The 13,998-nt window shown below is 41.3% G+C and overlaps 4 protein-coding genes across 4 annotated transcripts in view; 1 reads left to right on the top strand and 3 right to left on the bottom strand.

Moving 5' to 3' along the window:
* The window catches only part of LOC5499745 (proline-, glutamic acid- and leucine-rich protein 1-like), a 33,003-nt gene extending 25,278 nt beyond the window's left edge, over nucleotides 1–7,725 (top strand). Inside the window, exon 13 of the mRNA XM_048732004.1 lies at nucleotides 6,938–7,725. Within this exon, the coding sequence (XP_048587961.1) occupies nucleotides 6,938–7,039 (102 nt within the window). The 3' untranslated portion in view covers nucleotides 7,040–7,725. The remainder of the gene's footprint in view (nucleotides 1–6,937) is intronic.
* The window catches only part of LOC116605640, a 48,996-nt gene that overhangs the window by 29,378 nt on the left and 5,620 nt on the right, over nucleotides 1–13,998 (bottom strand). The gene's annotated exons all lie outside the window — the stretch shown is intronic.
* Nucleotides 275–5,056, bottom strand: LOC125572133 (astacin-like). The gene is made up of 6 exons (XM_048732016.1): nucleotides 4,890–5,056; nucleotides 4,196–4,357; nucleotides 3,226–3,379; nucleotides 2,375–2,478; nucleotides 1,019–1,090; nucleotides 275–536 (listed from the first exon to the last, which is right to left on the bottom strand). The coding sequence occupies exons 1-6, from the start codon at nucleotides 4,960–4,962 to the stop codon at nucleotides 307–309; spliced, it is 795 nt and encodes a 264-aa protein (XP_048587973.1). The 5' UTR covers nucleotides 4,963–5,056; the 3' UTR covers nucleotides 275–306.
* LOC5512697 (E3 ubiquitin-protein ligase rnf168) overlaps nucleotides 8,251–13,998 on the bottom strand; it is a 32,714-nt gene continuing 26,966 nt past the window's right edge. The window contains exon 4 of the mRNA XM_048732015.1: nucleotides 8,251–9,555. Coding sequence (XP_048587972.1) covers nucleotides 9,112–9,555 — 444 coding nt within the window. The 3' untranslated portion in view covers nucleotides 8,251–9,111. The remainder of the gene's footprint in view (nucleotides 9,556–13,998) is intronic.

Here is a 13,998-nt window from a genome sequence, read left to right on the forward strand (position 1 = left end):
ATAGACATCACAGACGACGAGGAAGCATGTAAGCAACATATTAGGAAATCAACGCATTGTTCAGGTCATCGTTGATAATCGAAATTTCGCGCGCACATGATGATGTTTCGTAGTTTTTATTACCCCCCCCCCAAAAAAAAAAAAAAAAAAACGAAAAAAAAATCATATTTTCCGGATAAACGGTTCTTATGCTGTTACACGTCTAACTATAGCTACTAGTCAAGAGTAAGCTTTCCGTTTTACAGTTATTTATGACGGCATAAAGACTTTTAAATGGTTTTCAGTATCTTTATTTTTTACGGTCGATTAAACCTTCGTTTTGCAGTTATAAAACAGGTTCATCTGTTTTGCATCCAGCGCGCTGAGGTGTGACCGCTGACCAATAGACGCGCCTGATTTCTTGACCTTAATTGTGGTTTGCCAAGGCCATTTGGCAAAGTCGCGCTTCCCGTAGTGCATGATAGATCCGTAATCGTACGGCACGCCCAAGCTGTCAATCACTCCGTGGTTGTACTTCTCGAAGTTGTGTTTGTTTTCTGAAATGGAGTTTCGTTACTAAAAACCTGTAATCGTTACGATCTCGAACAGGATTTTTTAGTCTTAGGTAGTCTTAGGGGGTCTAAGGTATCATATGGAATAAGGAATGTATTTGCGAAGATCCTTCAACAGAAATGACTCACTTTTTGGAGAGCAAGAGTTTGTACCCCTCCCCCCCCCCCCTTACTCGCGTGACCGCGTCAGGTACTAAATGGTCCCTAAGCGATACGACCTTTACAGCCCCTGTACGATGGTTCAACTACACTTTTGCTATCCGGCTCGAAGGACCATGTGTCGTGAAAGCCTTATCTCTCACTTGCTTGCTGGTTAACGAGGAAATTCGAGTTATTGGTTCGAGTTCGATTGGGTTGTTTTACTATACAGGGGCGTGTCTAGAGATTTAGACAGGGTGGGGTCGGGACCTCCCCCCCCCACCTCCTCCCCTACCCCCTCTAGAAACGCGCCTGCTTTGTGAATTTACCTTCCTTGATGTTGCTCCAAACAATCTCCACGTAATTATCCCGGTCAGGCCTGCTCTGTTCGTGGTAGAACCCTGGAACCCAAGCGACACAATATGGTCTCAGAAAAAGAACAATAGTGTAGCTAACTAGAGCTATCTCATAGACATCACCCACAACATTCATTTAACGGGCTAGGCCAATATAATCGGCGGAAATGGTTGTATTTGGGGCCGCGTTCTCTCGCGTTTCTTCCACTAGGGGCGTTTGGTATACGGCAGCAGAAGGGGGGAATGTAATCTTTAAGTGTGATTTTTACAACAGATAAAGTGGAAGTAAGCCCTTCTAGCAGTATGTAATTTTAAATGTTTTCTTAAATTTCTGCCGTGCCGGATACAAAAACCGCACCCTATTACGTTGCCTCTTTGTGGGGCATTTTGCGTAGCACAATTTTTTTTCAAATATTTGACTAGGAAAGAGATGTTCCGCTATTATAAGAACGACGACGACGGCTAGGACAACGAGATCGAAAAAAATAATGCGTTATTCGCGTTTGGCGTTCAATTCCATCGAAAAAAGTAAAACATTAGGTTAAGAATCAGATAAAAATAGAAAAAATAGGGAAGAGATGTTCCGCTATTATGGGAACTAAGAAAGAACGACGACGACGGCTAGGACAACGAGATCGAAAAAAATAATGCGTTCGCGTTTTCAATTCCAACAAAAAAGTAAAACATTAGGTTAAGAAACAGATGGAAATAGACGAAGGACATTATTCTACAATAGCGGATGTAGTCAAAGCAGTTTACAGGGCAAACCATGGCGTCCTCAATTGACCGTGTTTTCACGTGGTTTCGTTAAAAACGGCTGTAATGTATGGACAGAACGTATTTTCACGTGCTGCTATTAAATTCTCAACCCTGTTTCATCATTTTCTGCCGTCGCCGTCCACGTTTTCGTCGTCATCGCTTAATTTTTTTTTCGTCATCGCTTAATTGCTTTTAGTCGTCATCGATTAATTGCTTTAGTCGTCATCGATTAATTGCTTTAGTCGTCATCGCTTGAAGCCGCATTGTCACCAGTTTACTTCCGGAGGTCCGACGGAAACCTCAACCGTTAAAAGACAAAAGAATCTATTAGAATCCGAGATATTAAACATACCATCCGCTCTAAATTATCAATCACATCCTCAAAGAAACTTCCAGTAAACACACTGCTTTCAATATTTTGAAATATTTTTCGCGTTTTCTGTTAAAAATCATCAGAGATTGTTACGTAATCGACCGGAAGTAAACTGGTGACAATGCGGCTTTAAAGTTTTAGTTGTCATTGCCTATTGCTAAATGCATTGCGCTTGGGAGTATCACCCTGTGACCCACCCAACGCGTGGCCAATCTCGTGTACCACGACTCCCTGAGTGAAACAGCCAAAGCCGATAGAAATCTTCTGCATGCCGCCTATGCGACCCACGTAGGACCAGCACCTAGAAATATAGCATACTTCAGGCGCGTATCCAGGATTGGCTAAGGGGGACGGGGGTGCACTGTCATAGGTATCAAATGAATGGAAGCATAGTATTTGAAGATTCCTTAATAAGAAATGATCCCATTTTGGCCGCCAAGAGGAACCCCCCTTTCTACGCCCTGCGCTTAAACCTCGATCAAACGGACATGAGAGCCAATAAGAGTTTAATGACTCAAGTTTGTACTCTCACGCACTCTTGGCGATTTCCGTCGACTCTATGGACGTGTTCATATTCCACATAAGAGCTGTTGAGGGTTCTACTTTTTATGGCGTCAGATATGAGTTGGTGGCTGGGAATATTTCGGCAAAAAGTTTAAAGAAAGTTTGAATCTCGAAGTCAGATAATATTTACAAAATTCCAGTGACAACTCTTATCCACTCTCATAGATCGTTTGACCGCAAACTTAGAGAAAAGTTGACTCTCTTCTACTCTCATCTCCGTTTTACGTATTGAAACTTAGTTATTATTGACCATAAAGGCGTAGCCAAGATCACTAATAATGCCTTTTTTGCCTGTGTTAGTAGTGTACCATGCATTTACTGTTGTTTTGGCTGCTAGAAGGGGGCTCCATCTGCCCTCCTTCCCTTTTTTTGACTCCTTGCAGTGATGGATTCAATCGAATCGAATTGCATAAGTTATGGCTTTTGTTTATACGCGTGGTATCGAGAAGTAAAGCGCCTAGATCTACTTTTTGCGTAGTTTTACTTGCTAAAGCCTCCATCGAAGAACTGCACGTAGTCCTTCTGGTCGGTACGTGGCACGAAGCGGATGCATGTCTTCTGCTGCCATTCCTTGATGGCGCCCTCGATGGCCTTCTCGGAAGGCCCCTTGAGGCCAAGAGAGTTCAGGAAGGGGTTCTCTATCGATAATAGTACATTAAGGTGATGTGCGTGGCTTGGCAAAGGATCATCATCATCAGTAGCATGATTATTACGATAATTATCATTATTAATATAACTAACATTTAATGTCTCCATCATCAGATTGACCAACATTTAGAACCGCATCAACAGCTTCAACAACATCATTGTATCATCCTCTTGCAGTGCCATAGTAGGCCTCAAAATATCGGAGGGGCAGAATACAGAAACATTCAGAAAATATTGGGGGCACAGCCACGCCCCTACTGGTCATTTCCTTATTATTTTTGAAAATATTGGGGGGACACGTGCCCCCCAGTGCCCCACCCCCTGCTACAGCCCTGAATTGATAGCAACCTAATCATCGTTATCATTTTCACCAGCATTGCAATATTATATCGATGACAACATCATTATCATTCCCAACATTGCATCATCCTACCAACAACAACAACATCATTATCACCAAAAACGTTGCATCATTCTATCAACAACATTATCATTATTATCTTCATCATCACGACAGCAACCAATTTCCAACTCAGGGACGGGTCTAAGGGGGGGGGGGGGGGGGAGGCGCCCACCTTTTTTCAGAAACTTGGCTTTAAAATACAAGAAATATAAGGAAATATACGGAAGAACAATAAGTCCGACCCTCCCCTTTCTTGAAACTTTTGCTCCCCCCCCTTTTTTGAACTTCTGGACCCGCCCCTGCACCTGAATGAATAATACTGCTAATCAATCGACTACATTTATTTTCTATTCCATCGATGTGTTCCCAAAACTATAAACATAAAGGTTCACTGACAACTTACTGACACTCTTGTCAAGAACGTACGGCACAACTCCCCCTGGCCAGCGGCCCTGCTGTCTCAGGCCACGCGCAGTAGCTCCCACAGAGCCCGGGTCCTGGCCGTGCTCAGCGGCCCGTATTTGCTCAGCGGTGAACATAATATCCCCCTCGAACAACTGGTAGCCTAATATGGAAAGTTCAACATGGCATCGTAGTGCATTATGGGCCCGAGACTTTGAGCACAAATACTTTTTTTTTAAATCGGACTTTTTCTTTTGGTTTCCAAAATTGGAAATTCTCACCATTCTATAAAATTGAATTCTTCATTGCATTGGGTTTTAGGATTGTCCAAATTCGCAGTAAGGTAGTTGGTCAGTGCTGCGAAATGAATACCATCTGCATCATAGGGTTTTTGTTGGACCTACGGAGTTCAAGTGTCAAGTGAACCCTAATTGCAGATTATGATTCTCGCTGCATCTATAAACTATAAGTCCAAAATCACTCCCCCCCCCCCCCCCGCAAAAAAAGTTCCCATTTTCTCAAACAGTTTCTTTTTGAAATTCTGATTTCCCAAATTTTTTTTTTTTAATCCCGACCCCGTCAAACATTCCTGAATCGCGGTTGGTTCTCCTCGGAATCCCGGTAAAAAAAATGCTAAACCCCGCATCCCCCAAAAAGTAAGTAAGTTCACCGATCCGTTATTTCCGTTTCCTTACCATTTTCCCGCCTTTCTCTATCATGCGGTGACGCCACGACGCTGGCGATTAAAGCAACAAAAATCCACAACATCTTTTACTCCAAGACGGCTCCAATGCAGTATTAGCACCTCGGTTAACAAGACCACGAGAAGAGTCTTGTACAAGGAATACACTCCGTGGTTATACACGGAAGGGGGCGTGACTAGTCGCGCCCCAAGGGAGGGAGGGATAGGGACAATATTTGCCTCATTTAAAACGTCATGGCTGCAAGCTTTGACAGTCTCCCCATAGACTGACTGCCGTTTGAATTGTACAAGATTCATAAATATTTTTATGTAATTCCCTAATACTATAATATTTTTATATGGTGTTTTAGATCGAAACAGTCAGATCCTCTGTTAGTTTATTTTTCGACTGTTCTTTTGCAAACATGACACAAATTATGAACTAAATTTACAATGAGTGTCCCCTCAGCTGTTCGCCGTGTAACCGCTGTGTACATCACACATCATTTTACGTGGTGACAGCGAGGTCTATTGGGGCGTACCGTGTACAGGGTTTCTGTGTTATAGGATATTGTGCATCGTCAGTGAACAATGCTGTTTGAGCAAGTAGCTCTATTTTGAGTTCGCCTTATTTGAACTCGAGTCATTTGTACAAATACAATGACAAATACACCTTTTTGGGGGGTTGCCGTGTGTAATTATAGTGTAACAATATCACCTAACCACGATACGAGGTTACTATTGTTACAAACAAAGTTTAACGGGAAGTCTAAGCTTATATAAAAAGTTGGCCCTTGTACAACTTTGTTTTATTTTTCCTGTCAAATTTCGCCCCCTTATTTGATCAGGTCTGCGTTTCAAAGTATGATTGTAAATGTTGTCTACGACGGAATCATGCGATTGACTGTGAAAGTTATCCTTTCGGTTACGACACTGCAGAGGGGCGAAAACCGGAATTGCTATGCTAAAAGTTAGGCAGGATAACAAACGATTAACTTTGACATGGGTCACTTGACCCTTGAGGGGGGGGGGTCATTGTGAAACTTGCAGATAGCTATAAATAAATCTTAAACTTGTAGCATTATTTTCCCGTATTCCGGGAAAATAAGGCATCGAGTATCGCGAAACTGTGAAAATATTCGAGCTAGGTACTGAGACTGACTGAGAGGTTGGTATAAGCCTGTGAGTTGGTATAAGCCTGTGAGTTTGTAAGCCTGTGAGTTGGTAAGCCTGTAAGTTGGTACGCCTGTGAGTTGGTATAAGCCTGTGAGTTGGTATAAGCCTGTGAGTTGGTATAAGCCTGTGAGTTGGTATAAGCCTGTGAGTTGGTATAAGCCTGTGAGTTGGTAAGCCTGTGAGTTGGTAAGCCTGTGAGTTGTAAGTCTGTGAGTTGGTAAGCCTGTGAGTTGGTATGTCTGTGGGTTGGTAAGCCTGTGAGTTGGTATGTCTGTGGGTTGGTATAAACCTGTGAGTTGGTAAGCCTGTGAGTTGGTATAAGCCTGTGAGTTGGTAAGCCTGTGAGTTGGTATAAGCCTGTGAGTTGGTATGTCTGTGGGTTGGTAAGCCTGTGAGTTGGTATGTCTGTGGGTTGGTAAGCCTGTGAGTTGGTAAGCCTGTGAGTTGGTATAAGTCTGTGGGTTGGTAAGCCTGTGAGTTGGTATAAGCCTGTGAGTTGGTATAAGCCTGTGAGTTGGTATAAGCCTGTGAGTTGGTATAAGCCTGTGGGTTGGTATAAGCCTGTGAGTTGGTATAAGCCTGTGAGTTGGTATAAGCCTGTGAGTTGGTATAAGCCTGTGAGTTGGTATAAGCCTGTGAGTTGGTATAAGCCTGTGAGTTGGTATAAGCATGTGGGTTGGTATAAGCCTGTGAGTTGGTATAAGCCTGTGAGTTGGTATAAGCCTGTGAGTTGGTAAGTCTGTGAGTTGGTGAGCCTGTGAGTTGGTATGTCTGTGATTCCGTAACAGTACGGTGACAGTAAAACGAAAGATGACTGAACCTTTAGGGAAATAGTTTTTACCATTTACTGCATGTTTTAATCAAACTACATTGCGTGTTTTTCAGGGATGCTCCCTGAAGCAAGCAGAGGACGACATGGAGGCAATGTTGGCATCGTTTGTGAATTCCTCTCCCGACTCGGATGAATTAGATCATTACGAGCTCTAGATATGCGAATACAGGCCCGTACCCAGGATTATTCTTGGGGGCGTGCGAAATCGGAAAAAGTGGACCTAATTTTTTGGGGGGAGGGAGTTTTCTGATAAAAATCTGATCAGAGGGTTTTTTATGCCTTGGCAGGATCTCCATGGGACGTTTATTGTCGGATTTGGCTACAAATAAAGTCTGACTAATGACATACCAGAGTAGCCTACTTGTAGGCTTTGATAGCTTTTCCGGCACGAAAACCTCACGCCCGCCATCTTGGATAACGCGCTCCGCAGGGGGCGCATTCCGCCCTCCCCCTGCGGAGCGCGTTATCCAAGATGGCGGCACACTTCGTGTTTTCGGGGTTTTCGTGCCGGAAAAACTATCAAAGCCTACAAGTATGCTAATACCAGAGTGATCTAGCTTATGCTTTATAGTTTTGTCTACAAATAGCACGTCTATTGAGAACCGAAAGTGGACTTAAGGCCGTTGTGGGAGCGTGCGTACTCTCTCCTCAATCAGCCCATTCTTTAGAGGTATTCAGGATTCCTATGGTTTCCCTTGATGCAAGAGGGGCTTGGGAGATCTAAATCAGAGAACGCAACGTCACATCAAACACAGGAAACATAAAACATCAAGGGAACGAACACCAGAAACTTGGCCGCCAATTATCTTAAACTTATTTGCATAAAAGCTACCACTGCTCACCCCCAATTGACCAATACTAAGTATGTGCCTTTGTCTTTTGGTTAAAGCCGCATTGTCACCAGTTTACTTCCGGGAACCTCAACCGTTAAAAGACAAAAGAATCCATTATAATCCGAGATATATAACAGGCCATCCGTTCTTAATTATCAATCACAACCTCAAAGAAACTTCCAATAGACATACTGCTTTCAATATTTTGAAGTATTTTTCGCGTTTTCCGTTAAAAATCATCTGAGATTGTTACGTAATCAACCGGAAGTAAACTGGTGATAATGCGGCTTTAATTGTCTGTGGAATAATGTGGGAACTGTTTGCATGGGGCTTAACAGTCGGGCCTTATCCAGGGGGGGGTGTTTCAGGGTATTCTGAAGAACCCCCAATTTGACTGAAAGGTTCACTCTATTGAAGGAAATATGAGTACCACTTTGAGCTAGGACGAGCTACCTAAGAGAAAATGGTCCAAACAAACCCCCCCCTGCTCAAAATCCTGGCTACGGGCCTGTCAGGAAAACAAGGCTCATGGGTAAAGTGGATTGAAGTAGTGCAAGAGGCATTCAATACTAAAACCTCCTATACAGTTTTTCTGACCTAAATCACACTATTGCTTGAGCCCAATGTGTAGGAGACTAAACCTCTATGCTCTGGACCAGTTCTTTTACAGCATACCAAACCTGGGCTATTACTAGAACTAAAAATAATAATTGCCTTCCCCTTGCTCTTATTGGGGCATGATTGGGAGTTACTGTAATGTTGCCTGATGTTAAGGTCTTGCCAATAAACAAACAACTAACCCAATAGGAATGTCTCATTTGATGAAATATAAAAAGAGTTTTCCCCTGCTAATATAGTTTACATCTCAAATATTAAAATCCTCAGCTTTTTTAACCAAATTCGTTGTATCACACCCTCCATTTTCAAAACTCGAAAAAAATTGCTGCATTTTCTTATCCATCAATAATCATATTCTAGCATAAAAACCACTTGCCAATGCAATTGTTTGGGAAAAGCTAGAGTCATGTTTTTAACTGAACTTGAAAGAGGCAAGCTTATTTACACCTGCCTCCTTCCATGTTTGACAGATCCGAAAATGCACCAAAGCATTGAAACTGCAACAACAAATTTGGCTATATGTTAGATTTACAATTAAGATTTGGGATTTAAGTTGTTTGGTTGAAACGGATCCGAGAATATATCACAAATTGAAAAATTCAAGGGTTGAGCAATTAAAATAAAGCCTCACATAAAACGTGTCAAGCTTCCCAGCCTACAAAAAAATATATCTTTATAATACTCCATACTTTTTTTATAAAAATGTAAAAAAGATTTCAAGAAGTAGAAATGTTAAAATTTTTTTACCAAACTGTACTTATTCAAAAAAAACTCCCTTATTTTTCATGACAGTCATCCTTTCTTGTAGTCCTAGTAGATGTTACATGCTTACGTAACAAGTAGCCATCTACTGTCCCTTTGCAGCGTTCCAATCTTTGCTCCTCCCGAGCCTCAGCGTTCAATTCTTTCTGCAGTCTTAGTGCAAGCTTAAAATCTTCCTCCTCTTGTAGCTGTTTTTGTTTCAGCAACTCTGCATACACAGGATCAACCTCAGACAAGGCAGCAAGGTTATCTTGGGAAAGAGTTTCGGCACTAGAGTAACCGTCAGAGTTGCTTTCACACCTTTGGTTGTGCTGAGTGGGTGTTTCGTCCTTAGATTTCGGACTGAACCATTTCATTAAAGTAGGTAATTGTTTCTTTGTTGTTTTTTGAGCTTGTTTTACAGTAGAGCTTGGAGAGGTTGAGTCCTGATCCACAGTGGTTGGTGCTGCTGGGGTAACCTTTTTAATAACAATGATCATCAGTAGTGGACATAAGACTTCAAATAAGGGGAGACATCGACTATTCAAAATACATTATACACCCGTTTCAATAAAGGTTGTCAGTGCAAATGGCAGTTCTACAATTGAAAGTAGCCACGTGTCTCGAAGAATATGGATAAATCAAAACAATTATCCATTAAAGTTACCAATGCTACTGTAGGCTCTGATATTGTTGGACTTTGTTTAACACCTTTAATTTTACCAATAATTAGTATCCATAAGCCATTTGCACAGACAACCTTTTGTGAAATAGGTATATTTCCCCACCCTTTGCATTTGAATTGTATCTTATATTTTATACAACCCTATCATTACATCTTACCCAGTCCCAGAGCTTCTCCTCAATAATCAAGGTAAAGTTAAGTAGAATAAAATAGTTAAAAGACTACAATGAAAATGCAGGGTGGCAAAAACAAGTTGGACTCGAGTCGCCCGTAAACTGAACCAACGCGCTCAATCAACAATGCACTTAGAACCCACTGGTAGAAAAACTCCAAGCAGTATTACACAACAACGCAATCCGATCGCAATCACTAACTCTTTGTCATCAACCCAACTGTGACTGGCCTACCGTGAGACTGACACAACAACAGCGCATCGCAATCAGGGCTCAGAGAAATATGCAAATCCTTCGCAGAATTTACAGGCGACTGATTTCGGAGCTGAATAAATTATTGTTTGTAAGTGAAGAATTATCCAAAATATCACTTAAGCTTATGGTGAAAACACAAAGTACAGTTTCAAACACAAGAAAACTAAGCCGGAAAAACAGGAGACAACATGGGAAGTCAGTTTTTGTCGTAGGACAAAACGGCGGACAAAACAGTGTGACAGAGTCACAACAGTAAAAATATAGAAATGGCGGGAAAGACTCACGAAGTGCAACCAGTTTAGTCAAGAAAGGCTACAGGAGAAACCTTATGGCAAAAGAAAACCCTCTTGTATTACCTTATGACCCTTCGCCTGTGATATTTGTGATACTCATGCGACTTCAATGATGCAACGCTGCATTCAAGAAATCCAAAAAATTTCAATTTTCAATACGCGAATTTCTGCCTTAAAATAAACTAATATTGCTATTCTCCAACTCTTCTATATAGTCAGTAAATGAGAATGAATGTTGTAATGGTTTGATGTCTGGCGAAATACCTTGAAGGCTCCACAACTCTCCACCTCGCGCTCGCTTCACTGCAAGGGTCAATCAACAAATGCGTGCATCCGGTTTCAAAAAGAATTTCTCTTTCCTTTGTATTTTTCCAGGCCAGCGAAATACAAAGAAAAGAGGCCTCTGCTAGCAGGGAATGAAACCGGATACATGCAGGCTAAAAATCGACTTGTCTATGGGCTTATATATTGGAGCAAAGTTGAGTCGTCTCCCGGGAGAGGAGGAGGTTGTTCAGGGTAAAAGTGATAGGGAAGAACACTTTCTTGCCCAATTTACAAAGTACTTAGAAATACTCTTTCCCAAAAACTAAATAGGCATTTCCCAAACTTTACAGATTTAATAGCTCAAAAAAAAAAACCACAGCATTGTAGCAAAATACATTTATGACTGCTTTTTAATTAGACAATCTTACTTATAAATATTAGAGAATAATGGCCTTTGTACATCTTTGTTAACGGCGCTCTAATAAATCTATCTGTCTGATGCCCGTCGGGAAATTCGAGAAATTCGGCTTGTCATCATTATTTTGCAATCGGCTTGTCATCATTATTTTGCAATCGTCTTGTTATCTATGCCTAAAAAACACACGGCTGCAATCTGTGAAGCTTAACCCTTTAGGATTTGAAAGAATTTTACAAATCGCGCTTAAACTGAATGCAAAGCAGCGCGGTAAAAAATGATTAAATTTCATAACGAAATTAAAATCAATTACGCGCGTGCCACATAATAATCTAGAAAACGTTGGGTCGTAGCGCCTCTTTCTGCGAACCCCTAGAAAATACCATTTCTAATTGAAAGGCCTATTTTCTCTCAGATTACGATTGAGTCCTGAAATCGAAATCACCTAAAACTGTATGTTTCTTTTTTGTGCGTGGTTATAATTACAAACCGCTTTACCGTTCGATAATGGAGCTCCGGTTTCAGGAGTATAAAATTTGCCAAAACTACAGTCTATTTAAGCATCATTATAACGCTGTGTTCCTACAGTAATAAGGCTATGTTTTGCAAATGTAGTAGAGCAACTTATTAAAGTATTTAGAGTTTAACAGGGAAATTTCGCTCTGTGCGGCTCGATCGGGTTCACACTAGGCCTTCCATATAAAAATTGGCGGGAACAAACTGTTAGGATTGTTTACGTTAAAATACGAGAGTTTTACAAACTTTGACAAGCAAGATGTAAAAATATATATCTTACCTCGCGAATAGCGAAATCAGGTGGTTATTATGAGGGACAATGTCGCTAAAAATTCGTTTTGTTCACTGCAACTACACAAGCTTGTGTAGTTGATTTGAATAACGGCGGGAAAGACATAAGGCAGATTCATTACCAGGCTCTTGCCGTCCAGGACTAAACAATGACTGTCACATTAACTATTACTATAAAATCAGGGTCTTTAACAACAAAAAGCTTTGAACCTTCTCGGACTGAGAAACATTTAGATGGATAAAATTTGGTTAATCTTTGCATACACTGCCCCGAACTGTCGATGCGACTGTCACAGTGTCACAAACGAGTGTTAGCCTTGTCCCCTTTCTATTGGCTGAGGGGCTTATTCGTTAATGACGTCACTTCTGACACGAAGCCTGGCAAAACACTCGAAAGCGGCAAACCGACTAGCCTGCGTGCATCCGGTTTCAAAAAGAATTTTGAAACCGGTTCACTGCTAGCAGAGGCCTCTTTCCTTTGTATTTTTCCAGGCCAGCGAAATACAAAGAAACGAGGCCTCTGCTAGCAGGGAATGAAACCGGATACACGCAGGCTAAAAATCGACTTGTCTATGGGCTTATATATTGGAGCAAAGTTGAGTCGTCTCCAGGGAGAGGAAGGGGGGGGGGTTGTTCAGGGTAAAAGTGATAGGGAAGAACACTTTCTTGTCCTTTCTTGCCCAATTTACAAAGTACTTAGAAATACTCTTTCCCAAAAACTAAATAGGCATTTCCCAAACTTTACAGATTTAATAGCTCAAAAAAAAACCCCACAGCATTGTGGCAAAATACATTTATGACTGCTTTTTAATTAGACAATCTTACTTATAATATTAGAGAATAATGGCCTTTGTACATCTTTGTTAACGGCGCTCTAATAAATCTATCTGTCTGATGCCCGTCGGGAATTTCGAAAAATACCCTTAAAATACCTGCACGACCCAAAATTGTCCTAAAAAGTACCCTATTTCTAAGAGAAAAGCCAATTTTTTCTCGAATACCCCCTAAAAAATACCTAAGGTCCGATTTTTACCCCTAAAAAATACGACGAGAATCCCTATCAGGTCGACATGGGAAGAAACCCTCCCGGGCGTCTATGGCTTATAAGGGAAACTATTATCCGAGCGTTTCAGCATGAGATCAGTCGAGTACGACACGAATTCACACGTCTCACTACTACTTTCCCGCCATCTACACTCACCATGACAATCACTTTATTACAAAGTGGGGCGCATGCACCCTTTTCTGACCTTTGACCTCACTCGTGTCACGTGACAAAAAACACCTAAACCTACCCGTTGTTGACCTTTGAATCTCTTGTCTCGTCCATACTTCTGCCCCTTTTGTTACTAGCTGCTACTGGTATTCCCGTTTTCGCGCTCTCCTTTATACACAATTCCGGGGTTGGTGAACCCCTACCCCATACTCTCTTCTCTTCCCCTCCCGCCCTTTTTTCCCGCCATCTCAACTCACTAAATCGCAAAGCAAATCGTTTGGCAGCTAGGTAGATTAAGGCAAGGGCTTTACCGTACAATGCAGCAGAAAATCGAAAATAATCAATAAAATATTCATGGTTGCATATATTGTCTTCAAAATTGTAACGATTATTTGATTCTTAATCCTTAATCCGGAGATTCGAAAAAAAGTTTTCTATGAAAGATACCTTGAAATACTACACTATTAAAACAGATATGGAGGGCCCATCGAATTTCGAGAAAGTCCAATCAGAAGATGCATAAAATAAGCATTCCAATATCTTTATATGATAACTAAGGGATCATATGAGCTAGAATCAGCTGGATCGCTACGGACAAGAGTTTAGGTCGCATTAAATAAAATTACTACAAAAAATACGTCTTCGAATTCAATTATCTGACCGGCCTTTAAGACTTGTTTTACAACAGGTCGTACTCATCCACCTATATTCTACAAGATATACACGAATTCTTGAAGTTGAGACTGCTTTTATTCTAATAAGTCTTGATTTTGAACTGGACTACGTGCATTTCCAAGTCCAACTATCCGTGCTG

Source organism: Nematostella vectensis, chromosome 9 (genome assembly GCF_932526225.1).
Source record: "Nematostella vectensis chromosome 9, jaNemVect1.1, whole genome shotgun sequence".
NCBI lineage: Eukaryota > Metazoa > Cnidaria > Anthozoa > Actiniaria > Edwardsiidae > Nematostella > Nematostella vectensis.

Excerpts from the sequence above, each read along its gene's own strand:
- LOC125572133 (XM_048732016.1), bottom strand. The coding sequence starts at position 4,962 with ATGTTGTGGATTTTTGTTGCTTTAATCGCCAGCGTCGTGGCGTCACCG. Across the intron at positions 2,479-3,225 it reads TTCGATGGAGGCTTTAGCAA|GTGCTGGTCCTACGTGGGTC; the intron begins GTAAAACTACGC and ends CTATATTTCTAG. Across the intron at positions 537-1,018 it reads TTGGAGCAACATCAAGGAAG|AAAACAAACACAACTTCGAG; the intron begins GTAAATTCACAA and ends ACTCCATTTCAG.